The sequence below is a fragment of the Mercenaria mercenaria genome, chromosome 6, assembly GCF_021730395.1.
Source record: "Mercenaria mercenaria strain notata chromosome 6, MADL_Memer_1, whole genome shotgun sequence".
Classification (NCBI taxonomy): domain Eukaryota; kingdom Metazoa; phylum Mollusca; class Bivalvia; order Venerida; family Veneridae; genus Mercenaria; species Mercenaria mercenaria.
The window spans coordinates 24,697,603-24,719,751 of record NC_069366.1 but is presented as its reverse complement, the minus strand read 5'-3'; the positions used below and the strand labels follow the sequence as shown (position 1 = coordinate 24,719,751).

The following is a 22,149-nucleotide window of genomic DNA, read 5'->3' as shown; positions in this document are numbered from 1 at the left end:
ATTAAAAAATGTGTCATTCCATGCTCTTTTCAAACGTTATGGGATGAGCTGAAGTTGGATCGATTCCCGATTGAGGCAGTGCCTTATTTCATATTATTCTTGAAGTTAATAACACCTTGTAAAGTTAACAAGATCGAAAGAAAAATCATGATATTAAGACATCAAGGTTAAATTGATCATTCACAGAATTTACAGTTTTAGAGTTTGAAAACTTCATTGTTGAATAAAGAGTTACACGTATAACCACACATATTATACATCTGATACATGCATGTAACTAACCCATACAGTTACAAGGGGGAAAATGATTTCAGAAAAAAAACTTCTTTCTATACTTCTTAAAACTTTTTACTGACCGGTTACATGTTATTGAAACACATAAGAATTAATTGTTTTTACTATTTTTTTCCATTCAAAATTGAAAAGCGTTTGTAAAGGGTTACCGGATATAAACAGCCTTAATCAAAAAGCTTTATATTTGTCGACTTTCAAGTACGTATTCCTCCATGGTGATTTGGTCAAGAACGCTGGAAAATTTTTATTGCCGCGGTGGCCCGGTATAGATTCCCTGCAATCTGACTAAAGTACTTGATCTTCTAAACGAAGATCTGAGAACGACCCATTCACATACGTCTTCTGTATATTTTGGATTTCCATTATTGCTATTTTTATGTTATCCAATCAGACGACTTGTTCGATTGTCAAAGAGTAAGAAAAATATGCCGTTATTCTAGGACTCGAACCCGGGACCCCTCGCTTACAAAGCAAGTGGCCTACCGACTGAGCTAACCGGCTATCTGATACATTACGACATAAGAATTGTAAATATCAAAAGTCAATGCTACAGGTAGATTTGCAAGATTTTGTAAGCTAGGCTCTGATTGGCTAGTGAAAGGGCCGTCAGAACGAGGCAATGAATAGGTCGTTTTCAGATCCTATGCGTAGCGTAATAGGAGATGTACTTTAGTCAGATTGAGATTCCCTGCGCGTGCATGTTTTTTTCGGCGAATGCCGTATTAAAAACGAATTCGTGACTATGCCACGTGATTTCAGTTTGCAAATCAGACTACTCGATAACGCATTAAAAATGATTTATCAAAATGAACGATTTATGCAACACTCTGCCTGATTGGACGAGAGTGTCAATTTGTTTCACTCTGCTGATTGTGCTACGATGGGTGAAATGTAGACAAAGCGTTTATCCTAAACGACGCTGTTCACAGTTTTAAAGCTAAGTTTCGCTCAGTATATTTAGCAAGAATATTGATATATCTAAAAAATGATAAGTAAGTTTAATAAATATGATAAAAATCTGTTCAAATACCGACATAGTTGTTAAGTGTGGTGTTTGCTTTTGCTATTTGCAAAATGTTAGATAGATGATAGAAAGACACGATTTGTAAATCTCATATACTTCTTGTCTTACTACAATTAGCCGACAATCTTTTTTATAGATTGTTCTTGATTTTCACTCTCCTGATTGTGCAACGCTAAGTGAAGTCTCAGTACATTTAGCAAGAATATTGATATATCTAAAATGATAAGTAAGTTTAATAAATGTAATAGAAACCTGTTCAAATACCAAAATGTATCAATTTACAGGGAGAGCTGAATACGGTCTGCGTATCACATGAATGAGGGTATGATTAGCCGATCGATTAATGTCTTCCAGGTAGAGAAGTGACTTCAAGACCACTGCTGTAATTATTCGACATAGAAAAAAAACGAAACAATATTGCACCGTTACGAGACCTTTGTGAAAAATTAAAAGAGAACCGTTTAAATTGTTTGAGTGTTGTGTTTAGTTTTGCTATTTTCAAAATGTTAGATAGATGATAGAATAACACAAATGATATGAAAACCGTATAAACTTATTGTCTTAATACAATTCGCCGACCATCTTTTTAAAAGATATTTCTTGTTTTTCTCTAGATTTGACATTTTTAAAACAGTTTAGAAACAAAAACTCATGTTCTAAAGTTCATAGTATGACCAAACTTCAATTTCAAAGAAAGATCATTTTTATCCAAATTCTGGAGGTCAGTGCCTTTAAAAACAACAATTGACTATTATACACTTACCCAGATGTGGCTTGTGGGAAACTGGTCACTCAAAACTGTTATGCACCACATTTACAAAAAAAGTAATTGTTATACATAGTAAGCGGATAGGTTCAGAATGCATCGGCACAGTCGCGCAATTCCAAAACATGCGAAGGCCAATACATCACGAATAACGTACGTACGAAGTCATCATTTATTTATTGTGGAATGCTTATATACGAATTTGATCTGTTTAAAAATATTCTTAACTGAATGTTGATACTAAAACATTAGCGCAAAATGAATAAATCAGATACTCTATACCTGTCCTGTCTGGGGTTCCGCAAGGCTCCGTTCTCCTCCTTGTCTGCATTTATTTCCTGCATGAATTATCTGCATGAATGATCTTCCTGACTCCAGTAAAAGCAAAGCAAGACTGATTGTAAATAGTATTTGTTGAGTAGAATACTGATTTATATTGAACATGTTCACAACAGAAATAGTCCAAATACCGAATATTACTGCTGTGTGAACGAGTCGAGTCCAGTTTAATTCAGTATTGTACATTAGGCTACCTCTTATTTCATTCCAGAATAAAGATAAAATGACAAAAAAAAAAATACAAATATTCACACATTTTTAAATGACGCTTGACAACATTTCCAGTACTTAAGAACATTCATATTCTTCTCTTATAAAATGTTAATGTTAGATGTCTGCGTTATCAGGTTTTATTCCCACCGCAAAAAAAATGAAAACAAATTCATCAAATTTTGAACCGAAACCATGATCAGATAGGAAATGTTCAAAGTAAAATATGCCAAGTTAAAAGGGGCATAAATCTGTCAAAATTCAAATCAGAGTTATTGGGTTTGTTTCTTCTGGTGTAGACTTTGATAGTAAATAAGTGTTTTAAGTTTCAAATCAATAGATTTGATAGTAACAGAGATATTTGACTTTATCGAAAACTTTAACCAACGGCGACGTCGACGCTTGGGCGAGTGCAATAGCTCTTCTTTTTCTTCGAAAAGTCGAACTAATTACATAATACAATACCGGTTTCTATTGTGAGGTCACTTGACAGCAAGAAAAGCTACCAGTTTGTTAAAACTTATGTAGGTATGAAATAAAACTGCAGTATCACAGTCAAATCTTAATCAGATTCCAAAATGTAATTATGTGCATGCTCTAGAACAGTAGGAACAGAGGCGGTCCATAGAGTGCAACTCTGGTAAGTGTGGGGAGATGCAAATAACTAGGAAAAGGAAATCCTATATTTCCCATACTACCTGGGGGTTGACAATCTCTCAAGTTTTCAACTGGTCAGCCAAATTAACAATATTACATCAAAAGCAAATTATTATTTCCCTTTCGCGTCTGTGGAGCCCGTAGACTGCCCGTATCCTCAGTTCCATGCGGCATCTGTGCGGAGGCAGGAGGCGGCAGTGCGATTTTCGTAGGCAGCCTTTACGAATTTGTTTAGCGAAAAGTTATACAGATTTGAAAAAATCGTAAGCCCGTAGCTCGTAGACATGTCGCAGGTGGCATTGCACAATCCCCACCTGGGCATCGTTAGGAAGCCGCGAACTGATCATGCAGCCAACGCACGATTTTCCGTGGACATGGTGCCCAAAAGAAATCGTATACGGAGATTGTAGATTCGTTGGACCTTCGCCCCTCGCACAGCTGCCGCAAAGTTGCCGCTCGCTGCCCGTGCAGTAACCGTGAAAACGCACAGATATTGAGCCATCATCGCGCATCATTGCCGTGCGGCGGCCTTGATAAGGGCAAAACATTTTTCAGATAATTAGATATATTGGCAATCTCCAGCATGTTTTCATTATTCGTCTCTTTATTCGGGCGTCGTACGATTTCCGTGGGAAGCTTGCGGAGACTGCGCGGCAACTTGCACGATTTCCGCATAATCTCCGCGTGGCGTCCGTACGGATTTTTCCCGGCCTTCCCCGAGAGCCTGTACAAAAAAATGGCACGATGTTCGTTTATAATTTGAACACATACGCTGTAGCCCGTAGCCACCTACGATGCCCTCAAAACTGCAAAAAAAAATCGTAGACTAATTTATCGCACGGCGCCCGGTGTAACGATCAGTTTTTTCCCCAGTCAGTTTTTTCCCCCGGGGAAAAAACTGACTAGTTAGTTTCTTCCCCGGGGGAAAGAATTGACTAGTCAGTTTTTTCCCCGGGGAAGAAACTGACCGGTCAGTTCTTTCCCCCTCTAGTCAATTCGCCCCCCCCCCCCCCGCCCCTATTGCAACTGGCTACTCTTGATCATTCTTATGGGGGGGAAAAACTAACTAGTCAATTCTTTCCCCCCTCATCAATTTTCCTGGCTAGTCAATTATTTCCCCTGTTAGTGAATTGGAATTGGTTATTCTTGGTTATTCTTAACTAGCCTGATTTTCATTTCTGATAGTCGGTTTTCATTTAAATTGCATATAAAATAAGAAATATGTTTCATATTTTGTGTAAATTAAAGAAATGTTTTTAAATGAACTTATTTTAATTTCTGTTGTATTTTTTTATTTGCCTTTTTCCTGTTTCAATTTCTTCTAAGGTAAGGAAATTACTGCTGGTCAGTTCTTTTCCCACGTAGCCAGTATTTGACCAGTAAGGTGGGGGAAGTAAATTGACGAGTCAGTTCTTTTCCCCCTAGCCTGTACTTGCTCTGTTAGGTGGGGGAAGAAATTGACTGGTCAAGTCTTTCCCCCCTAGCCAGTACTTAACCTGTCGAGTGGGGAAATGAAATTGACCAGTCAGTTCTTTTCCCCCTAGCCAGTACTTGCTTTGTCAGGTGGGGGAAGAAATTGACTGGTCAGTTCTTTCCCCCTAGCAAGTACTTGCTCTGTTAAGTGGGAAGAAATTGACCGGTCAGTTCTTTCCCCACTATCATATGCTTGACCTGTCAGGTGGGGGAAGAAATTTACTGGTCAGTTCTTTCCCCTCTAGCCATTTCTTGCTAGAAAGAACTGACCGTACTTCCCCCTCTAGCCAGGACCTATCAGGTGGGGAAATAATTGACCAGTCAGTTCTTTCTACCCTAGCATTATACTTGAACTGTCAGATGGGGGAAGAAATTGACTAGTCAGTTCTTTCCCCACAAGCCAGTACTTGACCTGTCAGGGGGGTGAAGAAATTAACCAGTCAGTTCTTTCCCCCCTAACCAGTACTTGACCTGTCGAGTGGGGAATTGAATTGAATTGAATTCTCAGGTGGGGGAAGAAATTGACCAGTCAGTTCTTTCCCCCCTACAGCCAGTTCTTGACCTGTCGGGTGGGGAGAAGAAATTGACCGGTCAGTTCTTTCCCCACTAGCCAGTACTTGATCTGTCAGGTGTGGGAAGAAATTGACTAGTCAGTTCTTTCCTTCCAGCCAGTGCTTGCTTTGTCAGGTGGGGAAAGAAATTGACCGGTCAGTTCTTTCCCCACTAGCCAATTCTTGACCTGTCGGGTGGGGAAAAGAAATTGACCAGTCAGTTCTTTCACCTCTAGCCAGTACTTGACCTGTCAGGTGGGGGAAGAAATTGACTGGTCAGTTCTTTCCCCTCCTAAGCCAGTACCTGATCTGTTAGATGGGGGAAAGAACTGATCGGTCAAATTCTTCCCACACCTAACAGAGCAAGTAAAGGCTAGGGGAGAGAGAACTGGCTGGTCTAACTGATTGGTCAATTTCATTTCGCCACTTGACAGCACAAGTACTGGCTAGGGGAAAAAGAACTGACCGGTCAATTTCATTTCCCGACCCGACAGGTCAAGCACTGGGGGGGGGGGGGGTGGAAAGAACTGACTAGTCAATTTCTTCCCCCACCTGACAGGTCAAGTATATGCTAGGGGGGAAAGAACTGACCGGTCAATTTTTTCCCCCACCCGATAGGTCAAGTACTGGCTAGGGGGGAAAGAACTGACCAGTCAATTTCTTCCCCCACCTGATAGGTCAAGTATATGCAAGGGGGGGAAAGAACTGACTAGTCAATTTCTTCCCCCACCTATATGCTAGGGGGGAAAGAACTGACTGGTCAGTTTCTTCCCCCACCTGATTGGTGAAATATATGCTAGGGGGGAAGAACTGACTGATCAATTTCTTCCCCCACCTGATAGGTCAAGTATATGCTAGGGGAGAAAGAACTAACCGGTCAATTTTTTCCCCACCGGATAGGTCAAGTATATGCTAGGGGGGAAAGAACTGACTAGTCAATTTCTTCCCCACCTGATAGGTCAAGTATATGCAAGGGGGGAAAGAACTGACTGGTGAATTTCTTCTTCCCACCCAACAGGTCAAGTTCTGGCTAGGGGGGAAAGAACTGACTAGTCAATTTCTTCCCCCACCTGAAAGGTCAAGTATATGCAAGGGGGGAAAGAACTGACTAGTCAATTTCTTCCCCCACCTATATGCTAGGGGGGAAAGAACTGACTGGTCAGTTTCTTTCCCCACCTGATTGGTGAAATATATGCTAGAGGGGAAAGAACTGACTGATCAATTTCTTCCCTCACCTGATAGGTCAAGTATATGCTAGGAGGGAAAGAACTGACCGGTCAATTTCTTCTCCCCACCCAACAGGTCAAGTACTGGCTAGGGGGGAAAGAACCGACCGGCCAATTTCTCCTCCCACATGACAGGTCAAGTACTGGCAATGGAGGAAAGAACTGACTGGTCAGTTTTTCCCCCACCTGATAGGTCAAGTATATGCAAGGGGGAAAGAACTGACTAGTCAATTTCTTCCCCCCACCTGACAGATATTAAATAATAATGGCAATTAAACAGAAGTTAAAAAATTTGATTTGACAAAAACAAAACATTGAGTAAAGTTACAAAAAAAAGAAACTTATAGGTTTATTCAAATGAAAAACAATACCTGTTTCATCAGAAATTTAAATGGAAAATGAATAGGCACTTGTATCCAAAATAACAATGCCGAAAGAATCCAGTACTTGAAGGGAAAACTTGACTGGGGGGAAAGAACTGAATAGTCAGTTTTTTCCCTTGGAAAAAATCTGACTAACTAGTCAGTTTCTTTCCCTATCAGAAAACTTATTCCAAGGGGGGAAAAACTAACTAGGGGGGTGGGGGAGAAACTGACTAGTCAGTTTTTTCCCCGGGGGAAAGAATTGACTAGTCAGTTTTTTCCCCGGGGAAAGAACTGACTGGGAGAAAAATTGGGCTGTTACACCGGGTCAAATATGAATTAGGCATAACAAAATTGAAATGATTAACAGGGCAAAAATTATATTAACAAATTACTATTGGCAAGTCCTAATCACAAGATGTTCATATTCTTCTCTCATAATGGCTTTAAAAAATTATAGAGAAATGAAAACGGAATAAAACACTTGTAAAATGTTGGTTTTGTACATCATTAAAAAAGCGCCTCAGACGTTTACTCCTTCCGAATCACCGAATCACTGACCGTACACACGGTCATCCTGTAGTAAAAGTGTTCTTACACGGCACTACATTCATCGATTTTTGAAACACATTTTATCAATAAAAACATAAGACAGAATGTAAATATTTACAATTTAAAATCCGTGATAGCTGCACCACGGATATGTTGATTATAATTTCCTTATCACCAGATTTGAGTAGTGGTGCATTTCTTTAGTAGCCGTGACCACTGAATACGGGCCCGGGTCACGGCTACTAAAAAGTGGTGATAAGGAAATTATAATCAACATATCATCATATCTACATTTTCATATAAATTTTAATGATTTTTCTGTTGAATATTTTACTACGATATGTCATATTTTATGAGTATCTTTTTAACATATGCCTAAAATTGTTATGCAGATTAAAGGTCAAAAGGTCAATCATAAAACTCAAATATCGGATAGAAAGAAGTATAAATTTAGCATGTGATTTCAGGACAGTTTTCAGATTTCAAAAGTATTTATGCAAAAAAAAAAAACATGTCCTTAAGTTCATTCTCGGCGAACAGTACTCATAGTACCGTGAATGGTAATGTGTACACAGTGAGCAGTCCTCATAGAACCATGAACACTACCCAGTAAGTAGTAATCACAGTGTCGTGAACACTACTAGATGATTTATTAGACTTTTAATCATTTCAGTGACATCGTCAAGTTATGCAAAAATATACTCTATTTTTGTATGCAAAGCTTTTAGACCTGGAGCTGACAATAACCACCCCCCCCCCCCCCCACCCCCACCCCCTCTAGAGATATTTCTACGCTACGCTATGATTTTCGTAAAGCATATCATTCCAGAAATTCTGCCATCTGGCAGTCGGGTTCTTTTTACGTTACAGCCTACTTTATACGTTACCATTAATAATTACTAGAAAATACTGACTGGCACTACAGTTAGCCATAAATGGTTTACTAGCTACACAATATGTCAACATATCAAGACAGAATATACAGATTTACATTTTGCAGGTAAAATTGACACTTATAGGCATGTGCTTTACGTTATCAAATGTACGTTACCAAAAATTGTAACGAAAATAGAAAATATAACCATATGATTTCATATTTTATTTGAAGTGTCTATGTCAAAAGTGTTATAAAAAGAGGTTGCGGTTATAACAGATGAGAGCTTGACATAATTATATCAGTTGTAAGATATTTCGAATTATTACCAAAAAAGCGGTAATGTATAGTAAAGAAGATGAAATAATATAATGTTGACAATATGAGTTTCAAATTTATAATTTTTTTATTTTTTTTTTAAGTTGAAAAAATATTTGGGATATTGTAAAATATTTTGTTTAAACAGATATGTTACATGTACAAATTCCATAAATGTGTACTATATATTTTAAAGCATATAAATATATAACAAAATATAAATCTATGTAACGAAAATTACTAATTACATAAATCATATATAGTTTTCTTCAAACTGAATTTACAATCAAGATTAACAAAAAAATCATTTTTCAAGTGAAATGAAATAAATAAATAAATAAATTACAAAAATGTGAAATGATTTGCAGAGTGAGTGCTCAAACTTGCTTCATATGTATGGCACCATCAATGATAATACTACAGTCTAGCATATGATAAAAACGTCAATAGATGCAAGTAATGAAGTTTGCCAGCAATATATTATAGTGACATGTGACTCGGCTGTTGCTGAGAAGGCATATTCTTTGGTTCTACAGTCTAGAGATGGACTTGGTAACATAATTGTTAGAATGGGTGTGTTTCACACAATCTGCTCTATATTTGGGCCTGTAGGAAAATTAATGAAGAGCAATGGTCTTATAGAACTTGTAATAGAATCAGGAGTTTGTTCAAGTGGTTCACTTGATAAAGTATTACCAGGTAAATGCTACAACCATACCCTAAATGTACACAGGACTGTAAGGAAGCTCTTGAGCGTTTGCTCCTATGCAAGATCGAAGAGACAAAACCCCGCACGGAAAGCATTTTAGAACAAACTAATATTACAGAAACGGACTGAAAGTCCATGCAAAGGTGTTTGAAATAATAACTCTCCTGACTTTGAAGAATATTTCAACAGACATGGGCAGTTCAAATCAGAAATCAGAAAGGGTGAAAGTGGCAAAAACTGCTCAATTTTGGCAAATGTATGTAGACATAATTCACTTGATATTGTTGCACATCAAAGCAACACAGATTAATGTTTTTGTTTACATACAGCATCTCTGTAAAAACTGTGCCCTTTGTTCTTCGCATTTGATCGCAATAATGATGCCCGCTACCTCCTCGTTTACCTGTTGACATTGATGAATATTGATCCAGGTGCAGAAGAGCTACTCCTAAGTAATGATTTTAGTGTATCTAGGTCTTCTGTACCAGCATTGAGAAATGCTGTAGATATCACTACAGAGCAGACAAGTAACAGACATGCAAGGTCTGAGGTTGGCATACTTGGTTTCAGTAGAAACTATGCTGCATATGTCCACTGGTGCATGACACGTCATTACAGAACCAGTATGTTGAAGCAACACTTCAGAATGCAGAAATACACAGAGAAGACATGTCCCAACACATAGAAGTATAACCTACTCAAATAAGCAGGAGTGAAGAAGAAGTTAACGGGTTTATGATGGCATAAAATCCTTCACGAACCCATTCCAGGCTGAAAAAAAAACAACAGAGATGAAAATTACTGTGTGTTGTATGGTATTCCTGTGAAATCAGAAGTCGCTCATGACCTTAAGGCAACTGAAATAGGTGAAAAGACAATGGATGGATTACCAAAAGAAGACTGACTGAAAAAATCAATTCCTTTTCAAGACCCCATTAAGAGAAGAAAACTAAAAACATCTGCCACAGCTGAAGTTAAAATACTCAAAACAAAATACTACAGATTAGAGCAGAACGTAACGTGTATGAACAGTTGGTACTTTTGGCTGTTCAGCACAACATAGATCTAAAACTGACACCTTCTTTTCCTCTAGGACCTATCCCCTGGCCGTTATAGCCACTGCGACTGGAATGCTAATGAAAACAGACAAGTCAAAAATACTTCACTATGTAAAGGCTGCAGCCGTCCAAAAAGATGACATTGTTTTGTTGATTGACAGTAACGCCCTGCTGCAAAGCTAAGTAACCATCCCTGCAACATTCCAAGACGTAGCCAAAGTCAACTACCTAAGACAGCTCGTGTTGATTTTGTAACTGACAAAGTCCTCAGTCGATCAGATCATATCAGCGTGGAAGACGTAGATCTTCTCCAAAATTCTTATTTTTCAGGAGTGAAAACCAAAGTACCATGTGACTGAAAAGCATTCATGTCAAATAGTGAAAACAAAACACAGTTAATCAATCTAATTTTCGAAGAATGAAAATGTGATTCCTATTCAGCAAAGATGAAGAAGAAGACAACTGTATTTTGTCAATGGTGAAAAGTGTTATTTACTCACAAGTGAAGATGACAAAAAAGTTCAATCTCGACCTTATATACCGTGCCACTGTTTCTATAAAAAGGAAGAAGCAGACACAGGAATAATATTCATTGCATGGATATCAGTACTATTAGCATTACACGAAAGGCGAAGACCCAGGTTAGATCCCCAGATACAGAAGCGTTTGTGTTATTGGTGATATCTTAAAAAATACGAAATACTGTTTTTTTACACTGGAACAGGCAATAAGAGTCACCATTTAAATGCTCACAGCATCTTTGTAAGCAAAGGAGAAAGAATCTGCTCAATTTTTCCTGCAATACACTGTCTGACGGGTTGACACAACCAGTGCTTTTGTTCGCACAGCAAAAGTAACACCGCTCAAATTAGTAGAGAAAAACCAGGTGTATGTTGCAACATTAGCAGAAGTAGTTCACATCACTGATCAGATGACCTCTTAACGGCATCGAAAATATTGTCTGTGCAATCTATGGACTGAAGAATACAATAACATCAACAAACTTATGACAGGTTTCTTGCAAAGTATCAAGTACGTGCTGGCAATGTCCCGAGCAAATATAATGGCATGAGCATGATTCTATTTCCACTGTGCCAAATGTCACTTAAAATGCACATAACACGTGTGAAATATCAATTTACCCAATTATACCAAAAGTAGATGAAAGTTGATAGAAATTTGGATCAGAAAATCTGTTGGAATATGACTGGTGTTCCGATAATATACTGCTTCAAGAACAAGCTGAAATTATCTGTGACACATCAGCAACATGTGACTCTAATGACTCTGATGATGACTATGAAGAAGTAGAGATGACCAATATAATTGACACCATATACAAAACAGACAGTGATTATGATGACTTAGGTGGCTGAACCCCACAACTTAATTGTTTCTCAATTTAGATTTGTGTGAATTTATTTGGTTAAACAAATAAGCGTGTATTTTTCAGTTACAGTTACTAAAATAAACATTCAGTAACGTATCGTAACGTAGGTTACAATGTCAGTGCTGTGCTATATGCATTTTTATACCAAACTAGTTCGAACTTGATAAGATACTAGCATTATTTAAGTTTGAACATCATTATAAGTATTACATAAACAATCTATTGAATGAGAAATGAAAATATTATATCGTGAATTTTAGTAACGTATATAATGGTAACGTACTTGTTCTTAAAACGGCTTAACGATGAATATTTAAATACTAATGCAATGTGTAGCTGAAAATACTATAATTTAGACATATCTGATATTTTCTGACAATTAAACCTATTGAATTAACTGATATGAGAATTTTTATAAAACATATAGTAACGTAAATTACAAAATGAATTGATCGATTGAGAGAACAAAACTAAGCGGGAACATTGACAAAAGCATATTCTGCATATTACTAAACCCACTTGCTAATGATTTTGGTTGTTTTTACCATATAAATCGCCACATTCCAGTTTTATCATTTATTAAATAATTGTTAAGGTAACGTAAATAACAGGCTGTAACTCATAGAGAACCCGCTTGCCAGATGGCAGAATTCAGAAATATGATCTACATACAAGGGGCTTCAAAACTAATGGGGTCTACAAAAATCCCTAGATAGGGGAGGGTTTCACCTTCCAGCTCTAGGCCTATTTGCTTGAGGCAATATGCGCACAACAAATGAATAGCTTTGAAAACCTGTCTATGGATAATACGACATTATCCGTGCCCATGATAACAAATATAAATAAATGTACTGTTATACAGAATTTAAAACAATTACCATAAATGAACCAAATATGTAGCTATTCTGATGTTCTGACCTCATAATGGATAAAAAAAAGTCCCTATACTTGGGTGAATACAAAACATAAAATAGAACTAGAAACAGACCACAACATTTGTTTTTCATGCCTGCATAACTTGAGAAAGAAAATTAGACACTTATATCAATATGTATCAGCTTCTTCAAGTACTTTTCTGTTTACTTGCTTGTAATGCGCATACAAAGTCACATTAGTATGAGTATCTTTTACAAAAGTTTTACTGTAAAATATCAATAATTGTCATTCTTTGTATCAGGTAATTCTTTTGTGCCATTCTTTGAATTCTCTCAAAAGGATTTATAAGTTTTTCAAAACTACAAATTAGTGTTAATGAATAGGTAAAATTTTGGACGCCATATTGGATTTCTCAGCTCGCCACCATTTACGCCAATTTATGCCGGTGTAACATTAAATACTGACACCGTTGAAAATTGACCCCATGGGTTCTTTTTCAACGTTGAGAATTGACCTCGTCAGCTTTCAACATTGAATTTTGATCAAAAGGTCCTTTTTCAACGTTGAGAATTGATCCCGCCAATAATTCAACATTAAATTTTGTTCAATGGGGTCAATTTTCAACGGGGTCAATATTTAATGTTACACATGTACTTTCAGAATCTACAAACGGTATATAACATGCCTTGTTAAAAATTGGGTCCGGGTTACCCCTAGAAATAGTGGACTTTCTTGGCCGAAGTCACCCTACCATTAATCGCAAGCAAATATCTTAAAAACAAGCATATTGACCCACACATTTTTCACTATATTATAGACCATATGTTTATAATTGAGATAATTTTCATTAAAATCTACATGTAGAAAACATTTTATTCGCAAAAATGTCGTCACAATTATGATTTTCCAAGACCAAGTGAGAAATCCAGATTTTTCAAATCAATCCAGCAAAAAAGTCAAGCACGCGACCCTATTTTTTTTATTTGTCCAATTTTCTAAGTATACAATTGTACATTGAAGAAAAAAATGATACCTTAAGTCGGTACAACGGGCTAAATAAAAATATTGAATATTGATATCATCTATTTATTACTCTTACACATCTCAAATCTAAATTTCCAGTCTGTCCTAAATTATGAAGGTGCAATAATAAAGCCTAAAACCTAACTGATAAATCAACAAATATGTTAGTTCATACGAAAGACCTGTGGTGACATTTCAACTTCATTATTTCACGATTTCTGCTTCCTGATTTCACGATTTCCACTTCATGAATTCACGAATTCACGATTTCTTCTTCCTGATTTCACGATTTCCACTTCATGAATTCACGATTTCACGATTTCCACTTCATGAATTCACGAATTCACGATTTCACGAAAAAACTTCACGATTTCTTGATTTCACGATTTCATGATTTCACGATTTCTTGACTTCACGATTTCCACTTCATGAATTCACGATTTCACGATTTCTGCTTCCTGAATTCACGATTTCCACTTCACGAATTCACGATTTCACAATTTCCACTTCATGAATTCACGATTTCCACTTCACGAATTCACGATTTCCACTTCACGAATTCACGATTTCACAATTTCCACTTCATGAATTCACGATTTCCACTTCACGAATTCACGATTTCCACTTCATGAATTCACGATTTCCACTTCACGAATTCACGATTTCACAATGGCGGAATCGTGAATTCATGAAGTGGAAATTGTGAAATCGTGAATTCGTGAAGTGGAAATCGTGATTTAGTGAAGTGGAAATCGTGAATTCAGGAAGCAGAAATCGTGAAATCGTGAATTCATGAAGTGGAAATCGTGAAATCAAGAAATCGTGAAGTTTTTTCGTGAAATCGTGAATTCGTGAAATCATGGATTCATGAAGTGGAAATCGTGAAATCGTGAATTCATGAAGTGGAAATCGTGAATTCAGGAAGCAGAAAACGTGAAATCATGAATTCATGAAGAGGAAATCGTGAAATCAAGAAATCGTGAAATCATGAAATCGTGAAATCAAGAAATCGTGGAGTTTTTTCGTGAAATCGTGAATTCGTGAAATCGTGCATTCATGAAGTGGAAATCGTGAAATCAGGAAGCAGAAATCTTGAATTCGTGAATTCATGAAGTGGAAATCGTGAAATCATGAAGCAGAAATCGTGAAATAATGAAGTTGAAATGTCACCACGGGTCTTTCCACATGTTAACCAGGAAGTGCCGAATAACTTAAAAGTAATGTTTGAATACGTTATCATTATGAAATATTCCTGTTGTTGAACGGACATTTAAATTATCTGAAAGAATGTTGGCGATAATCAGCCTTCGGAATAAAACTTTCTTAATTTATATATATATATAAAATGTAAGATGAACATTGTTTAAATATTTGAATAGTACAGGGTTAGCTTTGATATCTACTAGTATTAACCTTTTCCTGGCTAAGACATTACAGATATTTTGTGTGGGTAGTGTTACAAGTGATATTTCTGAAAGGTAAATACTAAGTATACTGAACTTTTGATGTCTAAGAGAAACTACAATAAATAATATGTCGGCACTGGTGATGTTACAAAAAAATCTATAACTAGTATTTTAGAAGTGTAATAATTTTGAGTCGACCTTGTTACATTTAGGAAAACAAAATATAAGTGATATTACGCCGAGCTGCACTGATCTACAATAAACCATAATCATTGAGTAGATGGATAAATTCGTTGTTCAATCACCAGTGTTTTATGGAAACATCAAGAACGGATATTTTAGCAATGTAAATACGCTGAACTGCACACATATTACACTACTAGTATGTGATATTTTAGAGATGCAAATACGTTGAAATGGTAGTGATACAGAGAAACTACAAACATTAATATTTAAGAATTTTAGAAAGAAAATACGTGTAAAGCTTAACAGAGAAACAACTGTTAATAAGATTACGTTCAACTTACAGTATTCTAGAAAAACAACAGTAATTCATAAAAGAATATATACAAAATAAGTGAAAATGGCGAGTTTTTATCTACTTTTGATATATATGCTTATACGATTATCGCAAGCAAGCCCTACTTGTGGTATATATATGGACTGTAAAACATGTGCTGATGGTGGAAGTTGTCGCTGGTGCCCACTGGATCGTAACTGCCATGACAAGGATTCTTTACGAAATTCCTGCTTAAAGAACCAAAATATTGTAAGTTCAACAATGTGCAAAGAAATGAAGTATGGGAAGTATGACCCTAAAGCCGCATTTTCGTATACACTAATGTCGGCTGCTGCATACTCGAAAGACCCACAATACTGCCTAAAACAGATTTACCCTTCAAGTGATTTTAAGATAGAGAAACAAATTAGACACAGATGTGAAGATTTGCCATTATTCAGACATGAGGAGTGTTTTGCTTATACCTCTGTTTCTCATGAAAAGAAAATCATACTCGTGGCATACAGAGGAACAATTATCCATGGCTTGCAAATTTTGGATCAGATTGTTTCAATATTAACTGAACCAAAAACTTCCTTCCCTGCCGGAGGGAAAGTTCAACACTATTTTGCCAATGCCCATAAGAAGTTGTATCAAGGAGTAAATGCAAGTGTTACTTCCCTTCTTAAAACTTATCCCACGTACGACATTGTCATCACAGGTCACTCGCTAGGTGGTGCCCTCGCCTCTCTCGCAGCTGTGTCTCTTGTTTATCACAGAGTAGTTCCGGTCAGTCGAATGTCCCTATACACGTTCGGATCACCTAGAGTTGGTGATAAAGAATATGCCTTAAATCATGATCAGCTTGTAAACAACAGTTGGAGAGTGGTCCATAATAGAGATATTGTGAGTCATTTACCAACTTGTAACCTTATTACAGGCTGTACTTTCCCAACAAATGGACCTTACCACCATCGTACGGAGATCTTCTACCCTAATGTGACAATGAATAAGGGTTCGCTATACGTACACTGTAAAGGAGATGATGATGATAACTGCAGTGACGGAGCGATCACGAACAATCCTTGTACAATAGATTTAATCCAATGTATTGAGTACCATTTAGATTATTTTGGTCTTCATGTAGGAACCATCTGTGATCATGTTTAGAATAGGAATAGAATAAACTTTTGAGATACAATCTATGCGGATTAATATATCTAACATATAGATGGTGGTACATTTTGTATTTTTTTTTTTTTTTTTTTTTTTTTTGATAAAAATTGTTATTACACGAAATAGCAACATCTACTCTCTTTGATTTGAGTTTTATGTCCTAGCAAACCCTATTCTATATTCTAACCCTAATGTGATTGTGTCTAAGTAAATTGTAAAATAGATTTAGTGTGCTTACATCATGTATTGTATGTTTACTTCTAGTTTATGAGTAAAATGTAAATACGTTGCCTACTTTATCTTTTTTATCACTTCCTTTAAAAACAGAGTACTCTGAAACATGCTGAACTTACTGTGTGAAATCAATTTTAAGAAAACTGAAATATCAATATATGGCATCTCAGAAAATGAACCTTAATGTAACCTATAAGATCTTGTAAAAGACCAGGGGAAATATAACACTATTAATGTTTGCAAAGATATGTGTATGTAGTAAACATTGACAGTTCTGATCAAGCACTTAAAACTGTATTGCAAATATGGTACTAGTATCTTAAATTGATTATTTGTTACTTTAAGAAAATATCAAAACGACCAGATTCAACTATAGACTCATTTGAATTAAATACTCAAGTCGTTATAGTACTGTTAGATAGACTTGTAATTCATCCCTTTTGATTTTTATTCTTGTTCATTTGTTTTGTGTTTTCATTTACCTTTCTTTTAAAAAAAAAGAGGAATAAGAAAGATAGTGTTAAACTAACTTGTTCTTATTTCAAGCCAATTTCAAAAGTTATTTATTTCCTTCTTATGAGATATAATGATTTTGAATTGATAAAATTCTAGATAATCATACCAAGAGGGTATTGTAAAAAAGCAGTATTTGTAAAATTCCTAAAAAAGCTTGTTGAAAGTTAATTCGTAATAAAAACACAAATTCCTATTTTGAATTTTCGACCACCTTGCCTGTACTTTCCGCAATTACGTGATCTCTGTTATGTCTATGTCTATGTTGTACTGCTTAGCAATCGTTAACGAGTATGACTAGCAGGCGCGTTGTCAGGGATAGTTATTAAAAATAGTAAAATACAGAAATTATGTGCATCACAAAGATGGAGTAAAATACCTATTTTACAGGCTACGTAAAAAGTAAAAGCAGGAAGCTGAATTAGAACTGATAGAAAGGAGGCAGCTGCCCAGCAAATATTTCTAAGCTGGGACTAGCTTGCACAGACACAGGGAGACTGTTCCACATACGTATACTTCTGGGGAAAAAAAGGAGCTTGCATAATAGTTTGTCTTTGAATACGGTATCAAATAGTTCACGTTTCTAGTCCTTCTAAGGTGTCTATGGTCAACAAAAACAAGGTGGTGTTGGGTCTTATACAACATTGCAACTGCACTGATCTTAAAAGGCGTTTTTCTAGGGTTTGCCAGTTTAGTTCATTCAACATTTTGGAAATACTACTGGTGTAACTGTAGTCATTATAGACATATCTTGCTGCTGGTCTTTGGACTTGCTATGATGCTGTATGGTGGAACAGTACTCTAACTGGGGTCTAACATAAGTTTTATATGCAACCTCTTTAACTCTTTATTTGGGGTTTTCACATTTCGTTTAAGAAATCTTAGGAAATCTTTTGCTTTGGATATTATGTTGTTCATGTGATTGGTCCGTGATAGGTCTTTGCTGATGGTAACCCCTAGATATTTGGCAGAATCAGCCGATTTTAATTCTATGTCATGCAGCGTATAGGGGAAGATTACATGATTTCTTTTGCGACTGATTCTGAGGACTGCACACTTGTCTGGATTGAATTCCATGGACCAATCAGACTCCAATGCTTAATAGGTCTTCCTGTAGAGCTTGGGCATCACTGTTGGATTTGACCGTAATATAGACTATCGTATCATCTGCAAACAGCCTCACTTTGCCCTTAACACTGTCAGACAGATCATTTATATAGGAAAGAAAAGGGCAAGGTCAAAGGACCGAGTCTTGAGGAGTCTTGAAGAACACCAGAGAGGACGGGGAGTTTATCTGAATTGTGACCTTCAACGACAACCTGCTGAGTGCGACTCTGAAGCAAGGACTTGACCAAAAAAGTGACCTGTGGGTTGACTAATAATCTTTTTAACTTATGGACTTGTTAACGACGATCCACCTTATCGAAAGCTTGCCTGAAATCAATGACTATAATATCTATTTGTTGACCTAGTTCAAAGCTGTCATGGACTTCTTGAAAGAAACTTGTTAGTGTGCTATGACCTGAAACCATGTTGAAACCATATTGATAAGGACTACGGATATTAAACCTATCAAAGAATGACATAATGTTGGAGACCAGAATATATTCCATTAGCTTTAAGGCGATACATGTGAGCGAAATGGGGCGATAATTTGAGGGTTTGCACTTTTGACCTGTTTTAGCTTTGCTCTATGATTTAGATTTTTAAGGGGCTTTTCCACTCCGTCCTGGGATAAGGTAAAAAGGTGAAGGTAAATTTTATTTACCGTCGCTTTGTGAAACAATGAACATCAGCTCTGTAGAGCTTTTGACCGATTCTATTTTAAGAACAGTTGAAACCAATTATACTTTACCCCAAGCAAGCAATTCGACTGAGGCAATCGTGATAAAGTGCCTTGCCCAAGGACACACCGTAATGGGTGTAGCCAGGAATCGAACCTGGGGCCTTCACCTCCTTAGGAAAGCGGCTTAGCTCTCTCGACCGATTGATGCGTCCACAGTGTTCATCTTGGGCATGACTGGTTGATTTGCAGGAGTCAGCAACTGTTTGCAGGATTGGGCGAAGCTAAGGGGCTGAGGCCGAGAAAAAAACTGATTCAAATTGCCGATTGAGTATATTGACTTTTGCTAAAGGATCTACAAATGTTTGACCTTCACTTTTCAGAGGTCCAACACCACAATACTTTGTCCTATTTGATTTAACAAATTAGTAAAATTTCTTGTTTTGGTCTGGTTTGGTGTCAGCAGTAAAGATTATGTTATCTAAATACTGCCAGTAGGTATTCCTAATATATTTTGGTATTTTCCCCTTTTCCCTGTTATTATGCATAGAAGATATGAATATTTCCTGTCTGGTAAATATATTTGGAAGTGTCTAGGGGTACGGATCCGTACCTCTAGAATCTGGTTCTTGAGGTACGGATCCGTACCTCTAGACGAGCCTGTTAGGGGTTTTCTAGGAGTACGGACCTCCGATTTTCTAGAGATTAAGGGTCATTTACATTTCAAATTTTGTTGAAAATGAAATAACAAATAAGAATTCACCAGAATTCACCTTAAACTTGGGTCTAAATGGTTTACAGATAACAACGTTCACCCGATTTGTTTCGAAACGTAAAATTTATTATAACCGAGGAAGGATGGTAGTGGTTTCGTCATATCACCGGTTCGTCATACTTAATTTATATAGTAAGTGAGAAGTGGTTTCGTCATACTTATTGTTATAGTGTAATAATGATTGTTTGTTGGTCGTTTTATTGTTGATGTACTTTGTGTGGCAAACAAGTTGTTAATTTTGAAAAGATAATTTCAAAGCTAATTATTTATACAGAAAATGAAAAGAAAAATAAATGATATAATTGCCGATCGATATTTATTATAACTTATGTATTTATTACTGGTTACAAATGTTAATTTCGACGCAAGACAATTTATTTTTCAAAATGTTAAATTTGAATTAATAAAAAATTAAGAATTTCTATTGAGAATTAAAACATTTTAAATTTATTTTGAAAATATGAATTTGATAAGAAAAAAAAAACAAATACTATAAAAAGTAAAATTGCCGATCGATACTTAAGATATATAGAGATTTAGTTTTTGTTAAACTAATTCTTATGGACGAAACTTATGTATTTATTACTGGTTACAAATGTTAATTTCGACGCAAGACAATTTATTTTTCAAAATGTTAAATTTGAATTAATAAAAAATTAAGAATTTCTATTGAGAATTAAAACATTTTAAATTTATTTTGCAAATATGAATTTGATAAGAAAAAAAAACAAATACTATAAAAAGTAAAATTGCCGATCGATACTTAAGATATATAGAGATTTAGTTTTTGTTAAACTAATTCTTATGGACGAAACTTATGTATTTATTACTGGTTACAAATGTTAATTTCGACGCAAGACAATTTATTTTTCAAAATGTTAAATTTCAATTAATAAAAAATTAAGAATTTCTATTGAGAATTAAAACATTTTAAATTTATTTTGAAAATATGAATTTGATAAGAAAAAAAAACAAATACTATAAAAAGTAAAATTTAGATATATATTTAAAGTAAAAGAATTAAAATTCTTATCTTAAGAAGTTAGCGTAACTGTCCCCAAAGCTTAACTGATGATCGATGATTATTATACTTAAAATGTGCTAAATTCCTTGCATTTCTAGAATGTCAGTGAGGTGCTAATTCTGGCACATTCTGCTCATTAAATTCCCGACATTTCATAGATGTTTCTAATTAGAAATTAATTTATCATTAAAATGTATTTGCAGAAGAAAAACAAAGCGTTTTATATTTTTACATTTATTTACATCATCACAAAAGACACACATTTAACAATGAAAATAAGAAGCACATTTAATACACAATACAATTTTATACATTATAATACACATGTCAACTCTGAAAAAGAAAAAAAAGCAATCAATAGCACATTCAATACACAATAAAATTTTATACATTATAATACATATGCCATGTAAACTCTGAAAAAGAAAAAGAAGCAATTAATATCACAGTCAATACACAATGCAATTTTATACATATCATGAAAGAAAAAGAAACAATAGCACATTCAATATCAATACAATATAATTATATACATTATAATACACATGTCATGTCAACCCTGAAAAGAAAAAGAAACAATAGCACATTCAATATTAATACAAGATAATTTTATACATTATAAAATATCACATTCAATATCAATACAATATAATTATATACATTATAATACACATGTCATGTCAACCCTGAAAAAGAAAAAGAAGCAACAGAACATACGCATTCAATGTACAATACAATACACTACAAAACACACATTTTCAATGTCAGTTTCTTTAATTTTAATTTATACATCTTCTTGTACCGCGCTGTTGGTAGATCCAGTGGAAGGTCCGAGTCCCGCGATGTTGCTGCATCTACATAGAAGTTGTGTCGTCGTCAGTTCACCGTCTTCGTATTTGTCCCAAGCGTCAAACAATGCCCCATGGAGTCTGGCGTATCTTGCTCTGTGTAGCCTCGTCAGTAGATGGGCTGATACAAGCTTGATTTGGAGATCTCTCTGCGAAGCAAAGATAAAGGCCGTAATTGAAGTTGTGTAA

General features: G+C 35.8%; 1 protein-coding gene across 1 annotated transcript; it reads left to right on the top strand.

The window, feature by feature from the left end:
• Positions 1 to 15,691: 15,691 nt before the first annotated feature.
• LOC128557998 (lipase ZK262.3-like) lies at positions 15,692 to 16,777 on the top strand. The gene has a single exon (XM_053546713.1). The coding sequence runs from the start codon at positions 15,692 to 15,694 to the stop codon at positions 16,775 to 16,777; it is 1,086 nt and encodes a 361-aa protein (XP_053402688.1).
• The last annotated feature ends 5,372 nt before the right edge of the window (positions 16,778 to 22,149 follow it).